Source organism: Eriocheir sinensis, chromosome 19 (assembly GCF_024679095.1).
Source record: "Eriocheir sinensis breed Jianghai 21 chromosome 19, ASM2467909v1, whole genome shotgun sequence".
NCBI lineage: Eukaryota > Metazoa > Arthropoda > Malacostraca > Decapoda > Varunidae > Eriocheir > Eriocheir sinensis.
In genome coordinates, this window is record NC_066527.1 from 6397534 (window position 1) to 6422509 (window position 24976).

The 24976-nt window shown below is 43.3% G+C and overlaps 1 protein-coding gene and 1 long non-coding RNA gene across 4 annotated transcripts; both read right to left on the reverse strand.

The window, feature by feature from the left end:
• Positions 1-1311: 1311 nt before the first annotated feature.
• LOC127000612 (uncharacterized) lies at positions 1312-23166 on the reverse strand. 3 transcript variants are annotated; one of them, XM_050864541.1, is made up of 13 exons: positions 22898-23166; positions 21181-21281; positions 19515-21031; positions 18818-19016; positions 17378-17564; positions 15455-15603; positions 13846-13988; positions 11648-11815; positions 9196-9462; positions 7286-7389; positions 6082-6267; positions 4578-4692; positions 1312-2476 (listed from the first exon to the last, which is right to left on the reverse strand). In XM_050864541.1, exons 3-13 carry the CDS (start codon positions 21021-21023, stop codon positions 1772-1774), a joined length of 3732 nt encoding a protein of 1243 aa, XP_050720498.1. In that variant the 5' UTR covers positions 21024-21031; positions 21181-21281; positions 22898-23166; the 3' UTR covers positions 1312-1771. The 3 variants fall into 3 exon arrangements, with proteins under 3 accessions (XP_050720498.1, XP_050720497.1, XP_050720496.1); XM_050864540.1 differs by lacking the exon at positions 21181-21281; XM_050864539.1 differs by lacking the exon at positions 21181-21281 and having other exon boundaries at positions 22756-23166.
• On the reverse strand, positions 7757-9185 carry LOC127000614 (uncharacterized). Its single transcript, XR_007754341.1, has 3 exons — positions 8385-9185; positions 8192-8287; positions 7757-8095 (listed from the first exon to the last, which is right to left on the reverse strand). It is a non-coding gene; the product is annotated as an uncharacterized LOC127000614 (long non-coding RNA).
• Positions 23167-24976: the final 1810 nt, after the last annotated feature.

The following is a 24976-nucleotide window of genomic DNA, read 5'->3' on the forward strand; positions in this document are numbered from 1 at the left end:
AGCAAATCAGTGTACAATGTTTTTTTTTCTTTTATGCATTTTCATCCTTTTAATATTTTTGTTTTTTTTTAAGTATCAGCAAATAAGTGTACAATATTTTTTTCTTTTACGCATTTTCATCCTTTTAATATTTTTGTTTTTTTTAAGTATCAGCAAATTAGTGTACAATGTTTTTTTTCTTTTACGCATTTTCATCCCTTTAATATTTTTGTGTTTTTTAAGTATCAGCAAATCAGTGTGCAATATTTTTTTTATGCATTTTCATCTTTTAATATTTTTGTTTTTTTTTAAGTATCAGCAAATCAGTGCACAATGTTTTTTTTTTCTTTTACGCATTTTCATCCCTTTAATATTTTTGTTTTTTTTAAGTATCAGCAAATCAGTGCACAATGTTTTTTTTTTCTTTTACGCATTTTCATCCCTTTAATATTTTTGTTTTGTTTTTAAGTATCAGCAAATAAGTGTACAATATTTTTTTCTTTTACGCATTTTCATCCCTTTAATATTTTTGTTTTTTTTTAAGTATCAGCAAATCAGTGTACAATATTTTTTTCTTTTGCGCATTTTCATCCCTTTAATATTTTTGTGTTTTTTAAGTATCGGCATTTCAGTGTACAATATTTTTTTTCTCTTACGCTCCTTAAACACACACACGCACACACATACTTTTTCCATCCTTTCATCCATTAAGTGTCTCTGCAGCTTCCTAATATAAAAAGTTCGTCTCGCTAAAACCTCCTCACTGATACTCTCCTCCTCCTCCTCTTCCTCCTTCTTCTTCTCCACATCCTCCACCTCTTAAGTAACAACCCAACACCTCCACAAACACTGCTCTCCACTTCCACTTCTCCCTCGCCAAGTAACAAAACACCACCACTTTTAATATAAATACTCTTTTTTATCCTTCAAACATCTCTACAGTATCCAAACATATCCATAATTTATCCTTCACTTCATCCTTCAAACATCTCTACGGTATCCTAACATATCCGTATTTTATCCTCCATTCTTTCAGCATCTCCATATATTATTCCTCCTCCTTCCCTCCTACTTCCTTCCTCCTTCTCCTCCTGTTTCCCTCCCCCTCTCTACCTCCTACTTCCCTCCTCCTCCTCCTCCTCCTCCTCCTCCCATTTCCCTCTCCCTAATGCTTTCTTCCCTTCGTCTTCTAAACATCTTCACACTTCCCTGACAATAGCCTGATTTTCTTTGGTTCCAGCACAGCCCATCTTCTTTTTTTCTTCTCAATATTTTTTTTCCTCACCCTTCTATCCTTTCTACTCTTTTCTGCCTCTCTTTCTTTCTTTCTTTCCTTCTCTACATTTTCACATATTCATCTTCTTCCATTTTCTTCTACACTCATTTTCTTTGTTGTATTTTCCTTTCTCTCTTTTTCTTCTCTACTGTACTTCGTTTTCTTCTTCGCTCTCTCTTCCCTGTTTTCCTTCTTTGCACTTTTCTTTTCTTTTTCTTCTATATGTCTTTTCTTCCTCACCCTTCTACCCTTTCTATTTTTTATGCCTTTCTTTCTTTCTTATTTTTCTTTTTTCCTTCTCTATATTTTTCCTTTTTTCCTCCTCTTTATCTTTTTTTCTTCTTTCTCACTACTACTACTACTACTACTACTACTACTACTACTACTAATCTCTTTTCTTCTCTATTCCTCCTCCTCTTTTTCTATCTAACACTAACAACACCTCTTCTTTAGTCTTCATTTTCTTCATCTGTCTTCTCTTCCTCCTCCTCTTCCTTTCTCTACCTTCTCACAATATCACCTAACTTCAAATCTCCTTAAAACCTCCTCACTGATACTCTCCTCCTCCTCCTCCTCTTCCTCCTTCTTCTCCACCTCTCCTCCACCAAGTAACATCCCACCACCTCCACTCCCACTAACACTACCCTCCACTACCACTTCTTCCTCGCCAAGTAACAAAACACCACCACTATCACCACCTCCGCCTCCACCAACTCCGCCATGCCTCTCGTCATCCACCTCGGACATAAACTCGTCATTGGTGAAGTCTGTCGCATCCGTGTCCTTCGGCAGAACCGTGTCGCTGGTGCAGTGTGACGAGAGATTGTCCTCATCCGAGTCATCCTCATCGCCGCCTAAACTCGAGACATCCGCATCGCACGACGGGGAGGGGGACGCCAACCCCCCCCTACTACCCCCTCTTCCACCCTCTCCACCGCAAGCCCTTCCGTTATTCATAAGTGGAAGTATCTCGTATTCCCCGCCGCCTCCGCTGTCGCTATCCACGCCAATCTCCACGCTTCGGTAGCCGCCAGCCGCCACATCCGCCGCCCCCCGCCGAGGTGCTCCGGAAGCGTTGCGGCGGTGGTGGAGCGCCCGGCCAGCCGCCACGTCCTTCAGCCGCCGGTAGAACTTCTCCTTCTCGTCGTTGTAGCAGAAGATGTACTCGAGGGTGTTGAAGGCGATCATGACCAGCAGGAAGAGGGAGGTGACGGCGAGGACCTGGCGGAGGAGGAGGAGGAGGAGGAGGAGGAGGAGGAGGAGGAGGGAAGGAAGCAAAAGAAGAGAAAAGAAAGTGAAGAAATTAGAGAAAGAAAAGGGTCAAATGTGGAATGGAGAGGAGGAGGAAAGAGAGGAGAGGAGAGGAGAGGAGGAGGAGGAGGAGGAGGAGGTAAGTAGGAGGAGGGAAGGAAGCAAAAGAAGAGAAAAGAAAGGATCAGATGTGGAATGAAGAGGAGGAGGGAAAGGAGGATGATAAAGAGAGGAACAGAAAAGGAGAGAAGAGAAGGAGGAGAAAGTGACAGGGTAAAGAAACAAGAGGAGAAGGAAAGCAAGTGAAGAGAGTGAAGAAGGAGCAGAAGAGGAGAGGGAAGAGAGAATGAAATAAAGAAAGGAAAATAAAGAAAATGACATCAAAGAAGGAGGTGAGAGAAGAGGAAGCAAGGGAAGCAGGAAAACAAGAGAAGAAAGAAGAAAAAGATCAGATATGGAGAGAAAGAGGAGGAGAGGGAGAGGGAAGAAAGGATGAGAAATAGAGGAAAATGAAGAAAATGACATCAAAGAAGGAGGTGAAGGAAGAGGAAACAAGGGAAGCAGGAAAACAAGAGAAGAAAGAAGAAAAAGATCAGATATGGAGAGAAAGAGGAGGAGAGGGAGAGGGAAGAAAGGATGAGAAATAGAGGAAAATGAAGAAAAGGACATGAGGGAAGAATGGGTTAGTTATTCCTACAGTGAAGACAAGCCATACTACTACTACTACTACTACTACCACTACAGCAACAAAAACAACAACAACTACAATAATCTTTGACATACTGACCTAACTCATCTTTTCCTTTACTAAGCTTACACTCACAAGGTCTAAGTTAGTTTGTGGAGATCCTATTCCAGTCCTTCTTAATATTCTAAGCCTCCATGATTGCAGTCTGCCTTTTATTTCACCCCATACAACTGCTACTTATTCTTGAACCGCTATGTGTTTCTTCTTTCTGAGTTGTGTAGTGTTGCCAAGTTGGTGTGTGGCCTTACGAGGGGAGGGAATGAAAGACAAGGTTCCTTTTCTATTCATGTCTTACCCTGATATTTCGCCTTTCCCAGCCATGTCCTCTCCTTTCTATTTTCCTTTCCCACTTAACCCCTTCAACATGAGGATGCGTATACTGTGACCTCGCCGCCCTCGTATGATATCTGAGTATGTGTGTGCTGCGTCCTGGCTGAGTTCTGCTGGAATTTGGAATGTGGGTTGCCTATAGCAGGGGAGGTAGCCTATTGATGCACCCTGCTGGTCCATGCTTGTGTGAAGTAGTATTTTTCACACTCTGATTTCCTCCCTCTCCTGCACTTCTCCCCACAAGCTTATCTACCCATCAGTACTAGAATAAGGGAGTAAATTTCAGGGAATAAATGATCAACACAGTATCGCATATTTCTTGTAAGTTTATGTATCCACCTCAAAATTATCAGTGAATTTATGTGTCTTTATGCACCATTTCATTCCCCTTATGCTGGTATATAAAACATGGTGATTATGTTTAGTTTTAAGGCTTGAATCTTGGTATATTCAGTGATGGCCTTTCAAAATTGGTGCTCATGGCATTCCCAGGTATGCCTCAAGACATGCTCTCAGCCCACCCGTAGCGCAGGGGTTAAAAACAGATCCCTTTCTCGCTTGTTTCCTGTATATTCTCCTTTTTCAAATGTCTTATGTTCTGTTCTTTTTCCTTTCCCATCCATGTTCTCTTCTTTTTCTTTCTTTCTAAGCCATGTCCCTTCCTCTCTCCTTTCCCATCCATGTCTTCTCCTTTCTGTTTCCTTTTCCCACTTGTTTCCTGTCCATTCTCCTTTTTCCTACCTGTCTCCTTTCCTGTCCTTTCTCCTTTCCCACTCAAGAAGAACAGATACCTTTCCTACTCTTATTTTATCCATTTCCCATTCTTCTTTCCCACCTGCATTCTCTCCTTTCTCCTTCCCCACCCTTGTCCTATCCTTGTTCTACCACCAATAACTATCCCATATGTCCTCATCCACCACCACTTATCATCAACCACCCGTAACATAACACACACACACACACACACACACAAACACGCGTCATGTCACCCACCTTTAGCCACTTCTCCGGCAGGGGGTGGAAGGGCTTGAACCTCAGCTCCGGGGGGTGGCAGAGGGTGCTCCTGTTAACGTGGATCACCTCCCCCCGCCGCGCCCGCTCCACCAGCCTGACAGATGAACGATAAATAAACAATATATAAGATGACCATGGAAAATGAGGTGCATAAATAACAGCCCCTAAAATGGAAAAATTGCCTCATTAAAGTGGAATATAATGAACACCTAGAGCAGTGGTTCTTAACCTTTTCTGAGGCATCAACCCTAACGAAAACCTCCACACAGTAGGCGAACCCCTTGAGTATGAAGAAAAAAATCATACAAAAATGAAGAAAAATGGCTTTAAAATTCGAGTATATTAAGATAATAGTAAAAATAAATCTCATTTTAATTAATACTAAAATGAAAGAAAAAATGGCTTAAAATTTAATTGCAAAATTGCAGTGTGTTCCGGAGAGCTTTTGCTGAACCCCTGATACTGGCTCACCGAACCCCTGGGGTTTGGTTGAACCCAGGTTAAGAACCACTGACCTAGAGGGATAAATAAAGGAATACCATACCCAAAAGTTTGCATAATAAATAAAACTAAGAAAAATAAGAATAAATAAATGGCCAAAAACCTCCTGGGAAAAATTACGTAAATGAAACAACAAAATAGATACATAGAAGACAATTTACTGAATATCTGAAGGTCTGTAGAAGATGCAAGGCCAATGAATAAGATGATAAATGAATAACAACTGAGCTCAGAGCAACACACCCTCACACTTTTCTACGCCTCCCACAAGCTTCAAACATACCTTTAATACCTTGCCATCTACCTTGACACATCCCTAGAGGTATACACACACATACACACCAGCCTTGAAGCACTCTAATAAGTCTACACACACCGATACTGATACACACCCACCCACAAGTTCTACACACACCTACATATACATACACTTGCATCATCATCATCATCATTTCGTTTACCGTCCGTTTTCACTCTTCCTGAGCGGCTGGACGCTTTATGGCTCTCCTCCATTCTACTCTGTCTTTTGCCCGATGCTCATCCAATCCCATCAATGCTAAGTCTTCCTGTATACACCTTCTCCACGTTTTCCTAGGTCTACCAACTGGTCTCCTTCCTTTTACCTCCAATCTCTCTAAAACTCCCAGCACTGTATCCTCCCCTGCTCTCTTTACATGTCCAAACCATCGGAGTCTTTCCCTTCTGAGCACTGTTTCCAGGTCCTCTACTCCACATCTGTTAGCTATATACATTTTTTTTTTTTTTTTTTTTTTTCCACCTATAGCGCCAGTAGGTTTTTCTTGAGGGGCCTAGATGGTAGTCGGCCCCAGCCCATCATGGCACAGGCAAGTGTTTATAGTGGTGCCATCTTCTCTGTACTGGACATATACATACACTTGCAAGTCATACATATATCTGCACACACCTACACTTTTCCCAACCCTCAACACCCCTTCCTCCTCCTCCTTCACCCCCCACATACTTTCGCCTGTCCTGGAACTCCTGCAGGGCCATGGGTGAGCCGTGCAGCACCAGGCGCCAGGATAGGAGGCGGCCAGTGAGGTGCTGGTGTCGCGTCTGGGTCAGGGTGAGTTGGTACACCCCCGCCGGGTCCTCCCCCCAGCACCGCACCGTCCCCAGCGCCCAGTCACTCAGGCCCTTGGTGGAGCTGCCGAGGGGGAGGGTTGGGTGAGATTAGGTACAGATTTATCAATTTATTTATTTTATATGGATAAGAAAAGAAATTGTGAAGAATATTTTTTTTGTGTGTCAGAAGGGTGAAAGACAAAAAACAAAACAAAAAATGCAGAATCTTTTTTTTGTGGTAAAATTGGTCGTCAAGGCTAAAAAACACAAGAAAAAACAAAGAAAAAAACTTGCAGAATATTTTTTGTGGCATTTTTTGACAGTAAAGGAAACAGTGCAAGGGCAAAAAATAAATAAATAAATAAAAAAATAAAAATAAAAAAACAATGAAAAAAAAGCCCACTAATCACTGCTCCTATAAAAAAGACTTCAGAGGAGTGGCCGAAAGAGAGGTCAATTTCAGGAGGGGAGTTAGACTGAAATAGCTATACACACCATTATATCATCTAAACTGCAGGATAGTTTCTCATTTATTTCAAGGCATACACACGTACTTGGCAAGGCTTAGTGAAGATTGTGGATACGTACATGAGCGGCTGTTTTATGAGCCAAGCGATAGTCTGACAAGAGTTCTGCACCATGAACGTGAAAAGCATTCATGAGAACCCAACTAATCTCCTTTGTAGTCTTTGGAAATACTTATTGAGAGAGCGAAAAGCATCTGAGAATATGGGCCTTTGTATTTTTATTCCTTCACCTGCATGACATAATCTAGTTCAGCATTATCATAAAAGAGGTAAAGGAGATGACAGTGTTTGAAATTAGAAAGAGGATGAGGAAAGGAAAGGAAGAAAAGAAAGAAAAGAAAATGAGATGAAAGTGTCTGAGATTAGAAACAAGGATGAAGAAAAGAAAAGCAGAAGAAAGGAGAGGAAAATGACAACCAAAACCATTGAATCCAGACCAGAATCTAACCCAATGGACAAATAAATGAATGAGAAAAAATAAGAAAAATAAGACAACACAAAAAAGGATAAAGGCCGTGAATACAACAACACAAGGCGACACAAAGCAGAGGTACAAGCCCTTCCCTCACTCACTTGTCGGCCTCCCTGGGGGCGGCGAGGGTGGACCGCGTACCACTGGGGCAGATGAGGATGATCTTGAGGCTCCCCCGGTACTGGTGCTCCACTGTCACCCGCACCTGGGGGGGAAGGGGGGGGGGGGGTGACGGAGGGTATTAGATCTTGTACCAATGGCTGTAGGTTTGGATATGTTCTCGATCCACTAATGTTCCTTACTTTTTTTGTTTGTTTGTTTGTTTTTACAGCAAGGGAGGCAGCTCAAGGGTGATAAACAAACAACAACAACAATAAAAGCCCACTGGATGCTGCTTCAACAAAGGAAAATAGAACAAGAGGTCAAACAAGAGGTCAATTTTGCATGGAGAGGTGTTTTGATACTTCTTTTTCTTTCTCTACTTTTCCTCGCTTCCTCTTCTTTATCTTCTACTCTTCCTATTTCCTTCCTTCCTCGCTACATTTCTACCTACCCATTCTTTCTCCCTTCTTTTCTACTTTTCCTCACTTCCTGTTCCTTATATTCTACTCTTCCTATTTCCTCCCTTCCCATTTTCTCCCTTCTTTTCTACTTTTCCTCATTTCCTCTTCTTTATCTTCTACTCTCCCTATTTCCTCCATTCCTCTCTACATTTCTACCTACCCATTCTTTCTCCCTTCTTTTCTACTTTTCCTCACTTCCTGTTCTTTATCTTCTACTCTTCCTATTTCCTCCCTTCCTCTCTATATATCTACCTTCCCATTCTTTCTCCCTTCTTTTCTACTTTTCCTCACTTCCTGTTCATTATCTTCTACTCTCCCTATTTCCTCCCTTCCTCTCTACATTTCTACCTTCCTACTCTTTCTCCCTTCTTTTCTACTTTTCCTCATTTCCTGTTCTTTATCTTCTACTCTCCCTATTTCCTCCATTCCTCTCTACATTTCTACCTTCCCATTCTTTCTCCCTTCTTTTCTACTTTTCCTCATTTCCTGTTCTTTATCTTCTACTCTCCCTATTTCCTCCATTCCTCTCTATATATCTACCTTCCCATTCTTTCTCCCTTCTTTTCTACTTTTCCTTCATTTCCTGTTCATTATCTTCTACTCTCCCTATTTCATCCATTCCTCTCTATATATCTACCTTCCCATTCTTTCTCCCTTCTTTTCTACTTTTCCTCATTTCCTCTTCTTTATCTTCTACTTTTCTTATTTCCTCCCTTCCCATTCTTTCTCCCTTCTTTTCTACTTTTCCTCATTTCCTGTTCATTATCTTCTACTCTTCCTATTTCCTCCCTTCCTCTCTATATATCTACCTTCCCATTCTTTCTCCCTTCTTTTCTACTTTTCTTCATTTCCTGTTCATTATCTTCTACTCTTCCTATTTCCTCCCTTCCTCTCTATATATCTACCTTCCCTCCCTTCCTACTTTTTACCTTCCTCCCTTCCTGTTCTTTTTCCCCCTTCCCCTTGCGACATGTCTACTCATCACCCTTACTTCTTTTTATTTCCTATCCTTTTTGTGTCTTTTTTTCCCTCCCTTCCTACTCTTGCGCCTCTCTCCCTTTGTATCCTTCTACCTCTCTTCCCTTCGCTATTCTTTATCTCCTTCCCTTTCTTCTCTATCTCCATGCTGCTTCTCTTTTCTATGTCTATTTTCCTTTCCTTACAACTATTTATTTTCTTCCTCTTCTACACTATTTCTTTTCTTCCTCTACTTTCTCTCCTTCACTAGTCTTTACCTTCTTCCCTTTCTACCTTATCTACCTATCTCCTCTCTTTCTCTTTTCTTCCTCTACCTTCTCTCCTTCACTTCTCTATACCTTCTTCCCTTTCTACTCTATCTCCCTACCTCCTCTTTTCTTACGTACACTTCTACCTCCACTCCCTACTAACTCTTTACCTCCCTCCCTTCCTACTACCCTCTCTCCCTTACTCCCTCCCCCTTCCCTCACCTGCACAAACTCCAGGGTGGTGAGGGCGTATGACCCCAGGGTGTCTCGGTCCACCTGGTGCCGCACTGTCAGCCCCTGCATCCTCTCGGGGGGGATGACGGCGCCGACCAGCATGGGGTGTGTGGAGTAGGTGGTGGAGAAAGGCACGGACTCCCACACAGCAGCCGAGGAGACCATGGCGGCCGCGTCCATGAGTCCAAAGCCATGTTGGTGGGAGTGGTGGAGACCCGCGCCGTTAGGAGACCAGTCGGGGTTAGTGGCGTCGATCTGTGGGGGTGGCGAGGGTGTGAGGGAAGAGAGAGAGGGGGCAAAAAAAGAGGTGACGAAAAATAAAGAGTAAAAAAAGGTGTACAGAATAATTATTAACCCGGTAGCAGCAGGGATCATGTTTCTTAATCCTTTCCTTGTGCGTGGTGTGGACGCGACTATCCCCTCAGGCGCAGTCAGGCAGCCCAATGGGGGTCTCTTTTAACCTCTGTATCTCAAAAACTATTCATCACACCTAAAAACCAAAAACACCACTGGAAAGAGGAGGTCTAGATCTATAGGAGTCTGTTATGTATGCCTCTCTTGTGAACGTACATGCACGTTCAGGGAGTGTTGAATGTTAACACTTACGTCGGTGCGTGCGGGATGATCAGCCACATTGAGAGAACTGTGGACATCTCTCCTTCAGATTCTGGCAAGGGAGCATTGCCAACTGCAATATTTACAACTATTTGGTCAAAGAATCAGTCAGGTGATAGGTGAAGCTATGCAAAAATGCCGCTATATTGGGCAAGAACATCCACCAATTACTCGTCCGTAGATTTGCCGCGCTGGGCTGATATGATTTTCCACCAAATTTAGTGAAGAACCCACTCAACTGGCAATCCTGTGTCGTGAGAATTAGTGTTGGAACACTCTCATACGCGGGAGATTTGAGTGCGGGTGGAGCTCACAGCAAGCGTTTAGCACCACAAGTAAATACGCCTAACGCTCGCTGCAAGCGTTTACAATGAAAGGGTTAATGGTCCCTCTAAGCGAGAAAAATGAGAAAAAATCATCACTCACACAAACCATTTCATAATATATATCAAAGCATTTGTGATCAGTTTATGTATCATCTATTCTGGGGGGGTTAAATCGTGGCACAAATTTGTCCCGTCGCTGCTACACGGTAAAGCCACAAATTTGTCCCGTCGCTGCTACACGGTAAAGCCACAACTTTGTCCCGTCGCTGCTACATGGTAAAGCCACAAATTTGTCCCGTCGCTGCTACATGGTAAAGCCACAAATTTGTCCCGTCGCTGCTACATGGTAAAGCCACAACTTCGTCCCGTCGCTGCTACATGGTAAAGCCACAAATTTGTCCCGTTGCTGCTACACGGTAAAGCCACAACTTTGGCCCGTCGCTGCTACACGGTAAAGCCACAACTTTGTCCCGTCGCTGCTACATGGTAAAGCCACAAATTTGTCCCGTCGCTGCTACACGGTAAAGCCACAAATTTGTCCCGTTGCTGCTACACGGTAAAGCCACAACTTTGGCCCGTCGCTGCTACACGGTAAAGCCACAACTTTGTCCCGTCGCTGCTACACGGTAAAGCCACAAATTTGTCCCGTCGCTGCTACATGGTAAAGCCACAAATTTGTCCCGTCGCTGCTACATGGTAAAGCCACAAATTTGTCCCGTCGCTGCTACACGGTAAAGCCACAAATTTGTCCCGTCGCTGCTACACGGTAAAGCCACAAATTTGTCCCGTCGCTGCTACCGGGTTAAAAGTGCTCAATGAAATGCAGTGCGTAGCGGGCTTTTTTTTCACATTTGTTTCCTTTTTTTTTAATGCCCTTGAACTAACTCCTTTGCTGTAAAAATAAATAAATAAGTAAATAAAATAACAGGGGAATGAATAAACAGAAACAAATGAGGAATGTTGGGGTTGGTGGTGGTAGGATTGGGTGAGAAAGGTGGTGATGAGGGTTGTGGGTGGTGGTGGTGGTTGTGGATGGTGGATGTGGGTGGTGGTAGGTATGGTGAGGAGTGTGGGTGGTGGTGGTGGTGGGTAAGATAGGTGGTGGGGGTGGTGGTGGTGAGGGATTGCATGGTTTTGGGTGGTAGTGGTGGTGGTGGTGGTGGTAGGTGGTGATAGTGGTGGTGGTGATGAAGGTGGGTGAGATTGCAAAGATGGACACTCCCTCTATCTTTATCTACCTCCATCTATCTATCTACCAAGCTCTATCCATCTTTATCTTCATCTATCTCTATCTATTCATCTTTATCAATCTCTCTAACCATCTTTATCTTCATCCATCTCTATTCATTTTTATCAATCTATCCATCTTTATCTTCATCTATTCATCTTTATCAATCTCTCTATCCATCTTTATCTTCATCTATCTCTCCTCATCTTTATCAATCTCTCAAAACACCACAAAATCATCACGTCCATCAAGTAAAGTCAGGGCTGCCAACCTTCCTTGACGTGAGGGCAATGAGGTGCTGCACATCCCTCCAGGACAGACAGGGCTGCACCTCCAAGGCCAGTGCGATGACAGCCGCAGCGAGGGGGGCGGCGGCGGAGGTCCCTGAGTGGTGTTTGGTGCAGCCGGACTCACTGATCTCCCGCCAGTCGGTAGTGACCTGCGGGGAGATGATTGGGGGTGAGGGGGAGGTGAGGAAGAGAGGGGGAGGTGAGGAAGAGAGGGGGAGGTGAGGAAGAGAGGGGGAGGTGAGGAAGAGAGGGGAGGTGAGGAAGAGGGGGAGGAGGAGGTGAGGAAGGAGAGGTGAGGAAGAGGGGAGGTGAGGAAGAGAGGGCGAGGTGAGGAAGAGAGGGGGAGGTGAGGAAGAGAGGGGGAGGTGCGGAAGAGAGGGAGGAGAGGGGAGGGAAGAGAGGGAGGTGAGGGAAGAGAGGGAAGGTGGACGAAGAAGAGAGGGAGGAGGAGGGAGGAAGAGGGAGGTGAGGAAGAGAGGGGAGGGGAGGAAGAGAGGGGAGGTGAGGAAGAGAGGGAGAGGAGGAAGAGGGGAGGTGAGGAAGAGAGGGGAGGTGAGGAGGAAGAGGTGAGGAAGAGGGGAGGTGAGGAAGAGAGGGAGGTGAGGGAAGAGGGGGGAGGTGAGGAAGAGGGGAGGTGAGGAAGGAAGAGAGGAGGTGAGGAAGAGAGGGGGAGGTGAGGAAGAGAGGGGGAGGTGAGGAAGAGAGGGGGAGGTGAGGAAGAGAGGGGGAGGTGAGGAAAAGGGGGAGGTGAGGAAGAGGGGGGAGGTGAGGAAGAGGGGGAGGTGAGGAAGAGAGGGGGGAGGTGAGGAAGAGAGGGGGAGGTGAGGAAGAGGGGGAGGTGAGGAAGAGAGGGGGAGCGTGTGTGTGTATTTTCAGTTTGTTGTATCTTTTTGGATTAGTGGATTAGAGTTAGCCTAATGTTTCCAGTCTCAAGTTTAGCCTTAACCCGTCCGCTGCGATTGGCATGGATTTCGCCTTCACTGGTAGCCTGGTAATGTGAACTCCCAGGTCTTTCTCTGCCTCTGTGGTGGATAGTGGAGTGTTTCCCATGTGGTATTGGTGTGCTGGATATCCCCTCCCACAGTGCAGGACTTTACATTTTTCTTCATTGAATTGTAGCAGCCACTTTTTGTTCCATTCCTGTAGCTTGGTGATGTCTGCTTGAAGGAAATTCACAGTCAAGGAGTTAAAGTCATGGGAGTTCCTTGCTGCAGTATCTCCTCCTCATCCAGTCAGTTCCAAACATCAATACTTCTACTATGTATATGAATTCATTAACATTATCACCACATCTAGTCATTTTTATCTGCTTAGAGTTGGTCTTGTGGTTCCAATCTCGAGTTTATCCTTAAAGTCATGGGAGTTCCTTGCTGCACTATCTCCTCCTCATCCAGTCAGTTCCAAACACTAATACTTCTATGTATATGAATTTCTTAACATTATCACCACATCTAGTCATTTTTATCTGCTTAAGAGTTGGTCTTGTGGTTCCGATCTCGAGTTTATCCTTAAAGTCATGGTGGTTCCTTGCTGCACTACTTCCTCCTCATCCAGTCACTTCCAAACACTAATACTTCTATGTATATGAATTCATTAACATTATCACAACATCTAGTCATTTTTATCTGCTTAGAGTTGGTCTTGTGGTTCCGATCTCGAGTTTATCCTTAAAGTCATGGTGGTTCCTTGCCTACACTGCCTCCTCCTCATCAAGTCAGTTCCAAACAGCAATACTTCTACGTATATGAATTTCTTGACATTATCACAACATCTAGTCATTTTTACCTGTTTAGAGTTGGTCTTGTGGTTCCGATCTTGAGTTTATCCTTAAAGTCATGGGAGTTCCTTGCTGCAGTATCTCCTCCTCATCCAGTCACTTCCAAACATCAATACTTCTACTATATGAATTCATTAACATTATCACAACATCTAGTCATTTTTACCTGTTTAGAGTTGGTCTTGTGGTTCCAGTCTCCAGGTTGGCCTTAGAATCATGGGAGTTCCTTGCCTATACTACCTCCTCCTCATCCAGTCAGTTCCAAACATTAATACTTCTAATATATGAATTCCTTAACATTATTACCACATCTAGTCATTTGCTACTATCTATGCCTCAGCTACCCTAAAATAAAAAAAATAAAAACATCTCCTCAGGTCACAACAGCGCTGGGTCACTCACAATGTCCTTCCCCTTGCTGCCGGAGCTCGGGGTGACGGCCAGCATGGCGGCGCACTCCTCGGCGTAGTAGGGCATGCGGCCATGCGAGTCCACAGCCCCGATGGTCACTGTGAAGACCGAGTTGGCATACCCGTCAAAGTTACCTGTTGACGAGGATAAGATTAGAGAGTAAAGGTGTAGAGGTGTGTAGGAAAGGTAGAAGGGACATACATCAGGGTTACCAGAATCAGGTTAAGAGTTGTGGCTTTTTCTGGAAGGGCATAAACACCCCAAAAAGAGTTACCTGTTGACGAGGATGATAAAGGTAAGAAAGTATAGGTGTAGAGGTTTGTAGGAAAGGTAGAAAGGGGATGCGTGAGTGTTACCAGAATCAGGTTAAAACTTCTGGCTTTTTCTGGAAGGGCATAAACACCCCAAAAAGAGTTACCTGTTGACGAGGATGATAAAGGTAAGAAAGTATAGGTGTAGAGGTTTGAAGGAAAGGTAGAAAGGGAATGCGTCAGTGTTACCAGAAGCAGTTTAAGAGTTGAGGCTTTTTCTGGAAGGGCATAAACACCCCAAAAAAGTTACCTGTTGATGAGGATGATAAAGGTAAGAAAATATAAGTGTAGAGGTTTGTAGGAAAGGTAGAAAGGGGATGCGTGAGTGTTACCAGAAGCAGGTTAAGAGTTGTGGCTTTTTCTGGAAGGGCATAAACACCCCAAAAAGAGCTACCTGTTGACGAGGATGATAAAGGTAAGAAAGTATAGGTGTAGAGGTTTGAAGGAAAGGTAGAAAGGGGATGCATCAGGGTTACCAGAAGCAGGTTAAGAGTTGTGGCTTTTTCTGGAAGGGCATAAACACCCCAAAAAAAGTTACCTGTTGACGAGGATGATAAAGGGAAGAAAGTATAGGTGTAGAGGTTTGTAGGAAAGGTAGAAAGGGAATGCGTCAGTGTTACCAGAAGCAGGTTAAGAGTTGTGGCTTTTTCTGGAAGGGCATAAACACCCCAAAAAAAGTTACCTGTTGACGAGGATGATAAAGGTAAGAAAGTATAGGTGTAGAGGTGTGTAGGAAAGGTAGAAGGGACATACATCAGTGTTACCAGAAGCAGGTTAAGAGTTGTGGCTTTTTCTGGAAGGGCATAAACACCCCAAAAAGAGTTACCTGTTGACGAGGATGATAAAGGTAAGGAAGCATAGGTGTAGAGGTTTGTAGGAAAGGTAGAAGGGACATACATCAGGGTTACCAGAATCAGGTTAAGAGTTGTGGCTTTTTCTGGAAGGGCATAAACACCCCCAAAAAGAGTTACCTGTTGACGAGGATGATAAAGGTAAGAAAGTATAGGTGTAGAGGTGTGTAGGAAAGGTAGAAAGGGGATGCGTCAGTGTTACCAGAAGCAGGTTAAGAGTTGTGGCTTTTTCTGGAAGGGCATAAACACCCCAAAAAAAGTTACCTGTTGACGAGGATACAGGGGAGGGTGTAAAGGTGTGTTGGAAGGACAGGAGATCTTTTGTATTTTTTTTTGTATATTTTGTAACATTTGTATATTATGTTGTTGTTTTTGTATCTAAGAGTAAGGGCCTATGAGTACTATTCCAAGATATCACAACACTAAAGTCTGACGTACAGTTGTCCTTGTTGCGTCCACCGTTGCCCGAGGCCACGACATAGACGGCCCCGTAGCCACCCCTGCCGTAGGTCACCCCATGCTGCAGCGCCCGCCCCGCCAGGTGGTGCGGCCCATCCACTGTGCGCCCGTCATCGTCCGGACCCCAGCTGTGTGGCCGAGGGGGGAGGGGAGTGTGTCATTGCTATACAAATACACACACATATAATAACCCCTTGACTGTGGATTTCCTACAAGACATCACCAAGCTACAGGAGTGGAAAAAAAAAGTGGCTGCTAGAAATCAATGAAGAAAAATGTAGTCATGTACCTTGGGAGGGAAAATCCAGCATACCAATACCACATGGGAAACACTCCACTATCCACCACAGAGGCAGAGAAAGACCTGGGAGTATGTGTTACCAGGATACCAGTGAAGGCAAAATCCGTGTCAATCGCAGCGGAAAGGTTAATAGGATACTCTGGACTACATACAAATGCTAAAATGTATGAGGGTTGTCTTTCCTTTAACAGATGAGGATGGACATGATGAAAAATATAACAGAAACAAGGATACGACCAAAACTGGAATATGTAGCAACTGTGTGTTCCCCTTACAAAAAAAATAAATAAATAAATAAACTGGAAGTAATACAAACATCAGCAACAAAAATGGTCCTTCTAAGTTTAGCAGCCTTAACCCAGAAGCAGCGACGATCATGTTTCTTAATGGTCCCTCTAAGCAAGACAAATGAGTAAAAATCATCACTCACAAAAAACATTTCATAATATATATCAAAGCACTTGTGATCAGTTTATGTATCATCTATTTTGGGGAGTTTATATCATGGCACAAATTTGGCCCGTCACTGCTACACGGTAAAGCCACAAATTTGGCTCGTCGCTGCTACCGGGTTAATATATGAGGAAGGACTGAAGGAAATTAACTTAGAAACAAAATTAGAGGAAAGGAGAAAAATAGGAGACTAGATAACACTCTATACGCTGATGAATGATATGAAGGTGGACAGAAGAGACCTAAGAGGATAGATTTTTTTACAGTAAAGAAACAGCACAAGGGCAAAAACAAAACCACAAACAAAAAAGACCCACTATGCACTGCTACCAAAAAAGATAATAAAATACTTCAGAACTTAAGAGGATAGATTTTTTTTACAGTAAACAGCTCAAGGGCAAAAACAAAACCACAAACAAAAAAGACCCGCTATGCACTGCTACCAAAAAAGATAATAAAATACAACAGAACTTAAGAGGATAGATTTTTTACAGTACAGGAAACAGCTCAAGGGCAAAAACAAAACCACAAACAAAAAAGACCCGCTATGCACTGCTCCTATAAAAGATAATAGAATAGAGTGTCCAGAAGAACAGATCACAATAAAAATAAGAACATTCGCCATTTGCAAGAGTATATATTGTTGCAGGAGTACAGTATATTGTCACCTTCGTAAACAAGCCTCCTACGTCATTATTTTTCACTTTACAGGAAATCAGAAAAGAAGTCATTATTTCATTTGGCTTAAGATTTAGGCAGAAATGAAAAGGCCAATTCTAGAACACTGAAACCCTGAATGACGAAATACAGAAATGGGCGTCGCATGATGAAAAATTGATGTAGACAAAAACGTGGAAATCTATGAAAAACAACTTAGGCAATCATTCTATGAGGGTGACGTATATATCATTGCAGTTAGAAAGAGGGCCGGAAAGTTTAAAGAGGACACATAAGAAGAAAACAATTAAAACAAACACAACCACCACCTGCAAGAACTTATGTCACTACTGTTAGAAAGAGAACCACAAAGTTTAAAGAGGATACATAAAGACAGAACAATAAAAGCAAACAAAACAAGGATACATGAATAACAAAAGCATACAAAACAAGTATACATAAATAACAAAAAAGGCGAACAAAACAATCACCTGCAGGAGTATATATCATTGACCGCCAGCCCCTGAACGAACGCGGCAGCCTCCATGGAGTCCGTCATGCGTTCGCCGAGGACCCTAATGCCGGATATGTTGGCCTGGTACGCCACGCCCACGCCACACACACTGTTGGCCACCGCTGCGATCTCCCCGGCACACCGCGTTCCATGTTCGTTGCGCTCTAGGGGGGAGGAAAGAAGGAGAGTTTTAGGTCAATAGTATCCACCATTTCAAGGCTTCCACACTCTGATTTGGTAGGGGTTTCATAAGGGTTGTTGAGGTAGTTTATGAGCCTAGTGATAGTTTGACGCATTCTATGTTCGTTACACTCTAAGGGGGAGGAAAGAAGGAGGTTTTTAGGTCAATATTATCCACCATTTCAAGGTTTCAACACTCTTATTTGGTAGGTGTTTCATAAGGGTTGTTGAGGGTATTTCCATGGGAGGTTGTTTATAAGCCTAGTGATAGTTTGACGCATTTCATGTTCATTACACTCTAAGGGGGAAGAAAGAAGGAGGATTTTAGGTCAATATTATCCACCGTTTCAGGTTTCCACACTTATATTTGGTAGGTGTTTCATAAGGGTTGTTGAGGGTATTTCCATGGGAGGTTGTTTATGAGCCTAGTGATAGTTTGACGCATTCCATGTTCATTACACTCTAAAGGGGGAGAAAGAAGAAGGTTTTTAGGTCAATATTATCCACCATTTCAGGTTTCCACACTTATATTTGGTAGGTGTTTCATAAGGGTTGCTGAGGGTATTTCCATGGGAGTAGTTTACGAGCCTAGTGATAGTTTGACAAGGCTTATGCACCATGAAAGTGGAAACAGTCATGAGAACAAGACTAGTAATCTCCTCTGTGGAAATATTTGTTGTAATTTTAAAAGCCAAAAATGCCTGAAAATGTGGCTTAAGTGTCATATTTTTGTGTTGAGTCGTTAATCTGTTTCTTTCACTGCAAAAACAATGTTACAGTAGAAGCAAATTAATACTTTTTTTTTTTTTTTTTTCCTGCTCTTGAAATTTCAGACAACTATCTTTCTTTGTTGTTGTAGACTCTAGTTTCCTGCCATAAATAATTAACACTTTTTGGGGGGTGAAAGGACTCATAATTTCCTGCCTTTAATAATTCACACTTGTTTTTAAGTGATTATAATTTATTTTAAGAATTTGCATTAGTGTTTTTTATTATTATTTTCTGCCTTCATGAATTTTACAGTTGTTTAAAGGGGAAGGTATTTTTCTGCCTTAAATAATTCATACTTGCAGCTTTTTGGAGGGACAATAATTTCATTTTTGACTGAATTATGGGACCTAATTTTATCTTTATTTCATGCCCGGTGGAATTCAGACTAATGGACTTTGAACCCAATATTACCCCTTTCTCACCCCCCAAAATAACCCTCCCCTTCACCCCCCTCCCAAGCCCTCACCTCCATTCTTGACAGGCGAGGGGTCGGGGTCATCAGCGTTGAGGTCGTAGGAGCCGGCTGGACTGTAGTTGTTGCGCAGGTCTGGGTGTCGCCACTCCAGTCCATCGTCGATCACGCACACGGTGACGCCGCGCCCGGTGATGCCACTCTCCCACACGCTGGCCACGTTGATGTCGTACTGGCCACGCACAGGGTTTTTCTAGGGAGGGAGCAGAGGAGTGTGGTTGTTTAGCTCCAGGCTGGGGTGTAAACTCCCAGCTTAGCCCCCAGAGTAGCAGCATCCATAGAGAGATTCATCCCCTAAATTTGACTTCAAAACCTTAAACTTTAACTTAAAAACCTTATATTTGTTTTTCAAAAATGTAAATTTGACTGAAAATCTTAAAATTTGACTAAAACACTATAATTTGATTTAAAAACTTAAAAACCTTAAAACTTGACTAAAAATCCAGTTTTTTTATATTTAAATCAACATAGAAACCTAAAAATTTTACTTGAAACCTTAAATCTAAGTTAGAGACCTTAGTATTTGACTTAAAACTTAAAATTTGACTTTATAACCTTAAAGAGCATAAATTCAATCTTACAAACTTGCTCATAAATCACCTTTGATCTAAACACTATATAAAAAGCAGACAAATGTGATAATCTTCCATGGGACACATGAAAATAGTGACACCACAGCAAAGAGCCTCACCAGGTGCCACTGTTCAACGTAGAGCGGGTCATCAAACTTGAGGTTGCTGCGCTTCTTCCTGGGCTTCAGAACCTCCTGGTGGACATAAGCGATGCAGGGGTGGGAACGCAGGTATGCCTCCACGCACCTCTCCACCCTCAGGAACGTGGCGGCCCTCTCCAGCGGTGTGGGCGGTGGTGGTGAAAGGTGAATGTGTGATGGTGATGACTGGTAGGGTTTGGTGTTGTGTGGTGTGGATGAGGTGGTGGTGTGTGGTGATGTTTGAAGATTACTGTATGGTGAGGATGACTGGTGTTTGGCTCTGTGTGGTGGTGAATGAGTGTGGTGTGGTGAGTCATAGTAGTGATGTGTGATGTTATGTGGAAGCGAATGATTATATGTGGTATTGTATGGTGATGAAAAATAGTGATGTGGTGAAAGGCGATTACGACGTTTAGTTCTGTGTGGTGATGAATGATGGTGATGAGAGTGAGTGGCATAGCGGCGGCGATGTTGATGGTGGTGAACCCTTACGTCCCTAACCCTACGGCGATGCTCCCTGATCCTCTTCTGGTGCCGAGAGAAGAGTTTAAAGAAGGGATGAGCGACTAGGAACATATTCTCAAATGGCAACAGCTCTTTAAGAAGGATCAGCTGGTGGGGTGTCTCTCTTCCACAGTAAAATCCTTCCTCAACTTCTCCTCCCTCTGTAACTTCCATCTGTCTCTGTCTCAGCTTGAAGTCCTTGAGAATCTGGGTTATTTCACAGTTGTCGGACTTTGCGAGCTCAATAACCCATGCTAGAGAGTGTATGTTTTGCCCGCGAGGTAAGTGTAGGTCTCCACAGTGCCTGGCGTCAGTGGTGCAGGCTAGTGTGGGTGTTAAGTAGGTAATGAGTATTAGTATGAAGGTTAAGATGGTCCATAGTGACAATGTGTGTGGTAGTGGTAGTGGTGTGAATGCGTGTTTGTGTATTAGTAATGGTGGTGGTGGTGGTGGTGGTTTTATGTTATGTGTGTGTGATGAGGTATGGTGGTGATGACTTGGTGTTGGCATTGGTGGTGGTGGTGGTGATGTGGTGTGTGAGATGAAATAGTGTGGTGGAGGTGGTGGTGGTTGTTGTGGTGGATAGTGGTGGTGGTGATATAGTGGTGGTGATGATAGTGGTAGTTTAAGGGAATGAGGTGATGAGTGGAGTGACAAAGAGCAGGAGGAGGAGGAGGAGGAGGAGGAGGAACAATGACAACAATGAGAACAAGAAGAAAGAAGCTGAGAGGAATGAACAGCAGAGAAGGAAGAGGAAAAGGAGGAGGAGGAGGAGGAGGAGGAGGAGGAGGGGGAGGAAGAAAAGGAAAGACGAACGAAGGGAAAGGGGGAGGAGGTATGCATAGGGGAGGGAATGGGAGGAGAGGGGGGAGTGGGAGGAGGTGAGAGGGTGAGGAGAGGGGAGAGGGAGGGTAAGGGGAGGGAGGGATGACGAGGGAAGGCTGCGGGAGGCTCCTTAGAAGATGGGAGTCCTTGTGCCTTCATCACGTACTCTGGAAATGGAAGAGAAAAAAAAATTAGGGAAGATAAATTAATAAGTAAATAAACAAATAAATAAATAGGATGTCACTGATATTTTTAATCCTTTAAATGCTTCCAGAAATAAAGGAATAGAAAGTGATTGAATAAGTTAAATGATTACTATATTATGCTTGTCTGCATAGGTGAAGAGGTTCCATGTTTATCTGTTGTTTGATCCGTGTTGTGATTCCAGGCGTTCGAGTGTAATTGTTTGTAATGAACCTATAATGAGAAAAAGAAGTATGTATGAATAAAATAAATGACTCCATCAATACTTTCATCAAGATAAAGGAAGGGTAAAGGAAGGGAGAAAATGAAGAAATGGAAAAGAGGAATAATTACAGTATTTACTATTACATGATAAGGGAAGAGAAAGTAAGTGAATAAATGAATGAGATAAATGATTAGAAGAAAACTTAATATACACAAAAATAAGGAAAAGTGAACAAAATGAATGACTACAACAATACTTACTACTACAAGAAGAGGGAGGAGAGAGAATACATGAATAGGTGAATAAGATGAATTACTATACAATCTATTTACAACAACTTACAATATTAGAAGAGAAAAAAATTGTTTGTACCAGTGGGCTATTTTATGTCTTCTTTACTTACTTCCTTTAACTGTAAAAAAGGAATATAAGCTACAATCCTGTCCTCCCCTTACCCTCCCTCTCCCCTCTCCTCACCTTCCCCCACTCCTCTCATGCCCTCCCCTATGCATACCTCCTCCCCATCACCCTTTATTTGTCTCTCTTCTTCATCCTCCTCATCATCTTCTTCCTCCCTCTAAGACTAGGGTCCACTGTGCTTCTTCCTTTCTGCGACTTAAATGCTTTCAGGAGAACTAAGACACCTCAAGACCTCTTTTATTATGTATCTCTTTTGGCATCTTCAGTTTTTTTCATAGGTGCAACATGTAAGTCATCTGTCTACCCATCAACACAGGAGTAAGCATTACCACACACACCCACGTATGTAATAACAAGACGCCTCTCCGGTTACAGCCACAAGTCATAGTCATGGTGGATTGCATTACAGTATCAGGTGTCAAGAATTGCCTCATACATACTTTTTAACTGTTATAGGTTTATTTACTCATCTATTTACAATGAGTATGGTAATAATCATAGCTCGTCAAAATATATGAAGTGATCTCTTTTTTGTATTTTTTCTTCATCTTCTTTCACCTCTTCAGAATCAGGGGTCAGGATGGAAACTTGGAAAAGTGATTTCTGTAATAATGACTAATGCAAATTGATAGAAAACACATTAACACTCACCAGACATGAAAGTTTCATTCTCACAACACACAGAAATGGGGAAACATAAGCACCTGAGCCTCACCACACCCTGAGGAAGGTGGACTTGGCCAGTGCTGTAGCTCAGCCGCCACCTCCACCACACTGCTGACAATGGTGGGTTGTGAAACATATCACGTGTATTTAATGAAAATGAATATTTAACAGATCTATCCAAACCTACCATACCCTCCTATTGAGAATGGGCTTTGTCCTATTACTTAAATATAATCTGATGCAACGTCACCTCCTAAAAAGGGGCATTGCCCCCCTTTTAACCATTTCCATGATAAATGGTCATAGAGGAAGCTGAAGACCAAAAAACACCAGAAGTGTCAAACTCTGCAGTGCAGTGGGTGTAAAAGTAGATAAATGCCTTATTTTTATGTTTACCCGTCCAGCTCAACACCGCCGCCACGCTCGGCCCGCCGCGCACCGCACACACGTCCTGACCCGCGGGCACTCCCGGCTGTGCCTCACGCCTTGCCCCCCGCCCCCCGCGGCCTGCCCACCACCCGGGGCCGCTGCGCCTCACCTGTGTGGCTGCGTGTCGGGGTGGTGGTGCCATGCTACGTGGCGTGCCGTGTCGTGCCGTGCCGTGCCTGCAGACGCCCCCTCGCCGCCACCACAACAAACATTGGGTCTGGGTCTGGCGGGCCGGGCGCCGCGCCGCCAGTCTTGCTCCGGGGACGGTACTTTATTATTTTCGTACGGAGCGTTTTAATTTTTCGGTATTTCGTTGGGAATATCCAAGGGTGGCTTTTTTATTATTATTTCTAACATCGCGCGTGAAAGGTGTTATGCATTTTGGAATACGCTTGTGAAACTACTCTCCTCTATGGTCTAATGGTTAGTAAGTCTAGCTACGAATCCGCGAGCCTGTAAATGTGACGTATGAGAAGTTCTGCATTTTCATACATTCTAGTCTATGACCCTCACACCATTATTTATTATGTACGCTGTTGACGATTTAAAAAATAAATAAAGACCTGCGAATTTGATACATGCATGGCAATTCTGAAAGTCATTATACATCAATCTTGCTTTCCGGAGTGAGAGTTTGAGGCCTTTTTTTTTATATACTACCTATTTATTTTACTGATGACGGAGGAAAACAAATAAAAAAGCCAGCGTGCTCTTACAGGCCAGTCAAGCCTCACAGTCTGGACCCCTAAGCATACCTCCCTCGGCCTCACAGCTATCCTCATATATAGTCATCCTCACGCCCTCACAGTCATCCTCACAGTCACCCTTTCAGTCATTCTTACAGTCATTCTTACAGTCGGCCGTCAAATTCATCCTCACACGCTCACAGTCATTCTTACAGTCATTCTTACAGTCATTCTTACAGTCGGCCGTCAAATTCATCCTTACACGCTCACAGTCATCCTTTCAGTCATTCTTACAGTCATTCTTACAGTCGGCCGTCAAATTCATCCAAACACGCTCACAGTCATTCTTTCAGGCATTCTTTCAGTCATTCTTACAGTCATTCTTACAGTCGGCCGTCAAATTCATCCAAACACGCTCACAGTCATTCTTACAGTCATTCTTACAGTCGGCCGTCAAATTCATCCTTACACGCTCACAGTCATTCTTACAGTCATTCTTACAGTCGGCCGTCAAATTCATCCTTACACGCTCACAGTCATCCTTTCAGTCATTCTTACAGTCATTCTTACAGTCATTCTTTCAGTCATTCTTACAGTCATTCTTACAGTCGGCCGTCAAATTCATCCTAACACGCTCACAGTCATTCTTACAGTCATTCTTACAGTCGGCCGTCAAATTCATCCTTACACGCTCACAGTCATTCTTACAGTCATTCTTACAGTCATTCTTACAGTCGGCCGTCAAATTCATCCTTACACGCTCACAGTCATCCTTTCAGTCATTCTTTCAGTCATTCTTACAGTCGACCGTCAAATTCATCCTTACACGCTCACAGTCATTCTTACAGTCATTCTTTCAGTCATTCTTACAGTCATTCTTACAGTCGGCCGTCAAATTCATCCTCACACGTTCACAGTCATTCTTTCAGTCATTCTTACAGTCATTCTTACAGTCGGCCGTCAAATTCATCCTAACACGCTCACAGTCATTCTTTCAGTCATTCTTACAGTCATTCTTACAGTCGGCCGTCAAATTCATCCTAACACGCTCACAGTCATTCTTACAGTCATTCTTACAGTCATTCTTACAGTCGGCCGTCAAATTCATCCTAACACGCTCACAGTCATTCTTACAGTCATTCTTACAGTCGGCCGTCAAATTCATCCTAACACGCTCACAGTCATTCTTACAGTCATTCTTACAGTCATTCTTACAGTCGGCCGTCAAATTCATCCTAACACGCTCACAGTCATCCTTTCAGTCATTCTTTCAGTCATTCTTACAGTCATTCTTACAGTCGGCCGTCAAATTCATCCTAACACGCTCACAGTCATCCTTTCAGTCATTCTTACAGTCATTCTTACAGTCGGCCGTCAAATTCATCCTAACACGCTCACAGTCATTCTTACAGTCATTCTTAGTCATTCTTACAGTCGGCCGTCAAATTCATCCTAACACGCTCACAGTCATCCTTTCAGTCATTCTTACAGTCCTTCTTACA

Bases quoted from the DNA above. Each gene is read 5' to 3' on its own strand.
- LOC127000612 (XM_050864539.1), bottom strand. From the start codon at position 22,930: ATGGCACCACCACCCCGACACGCAGCCACACAGGTGAGGCGCAGCGGC. The intron at 7,390-9,195 runs GTGAGGGAAGGG...CTTCCCCCCCAG, and splicing joins CCACCCTGGAGTTTGTGCAG to GTGCGGGTGACAGTGGAGCA. The intron at 4,693-6,081 runs GTATGTGGGGGG...TTCATCTGTCAG, and splicing joins GAGTTCCAGGACAGGCGAAA to GCTGGTGGAGCGGGCGCGGC.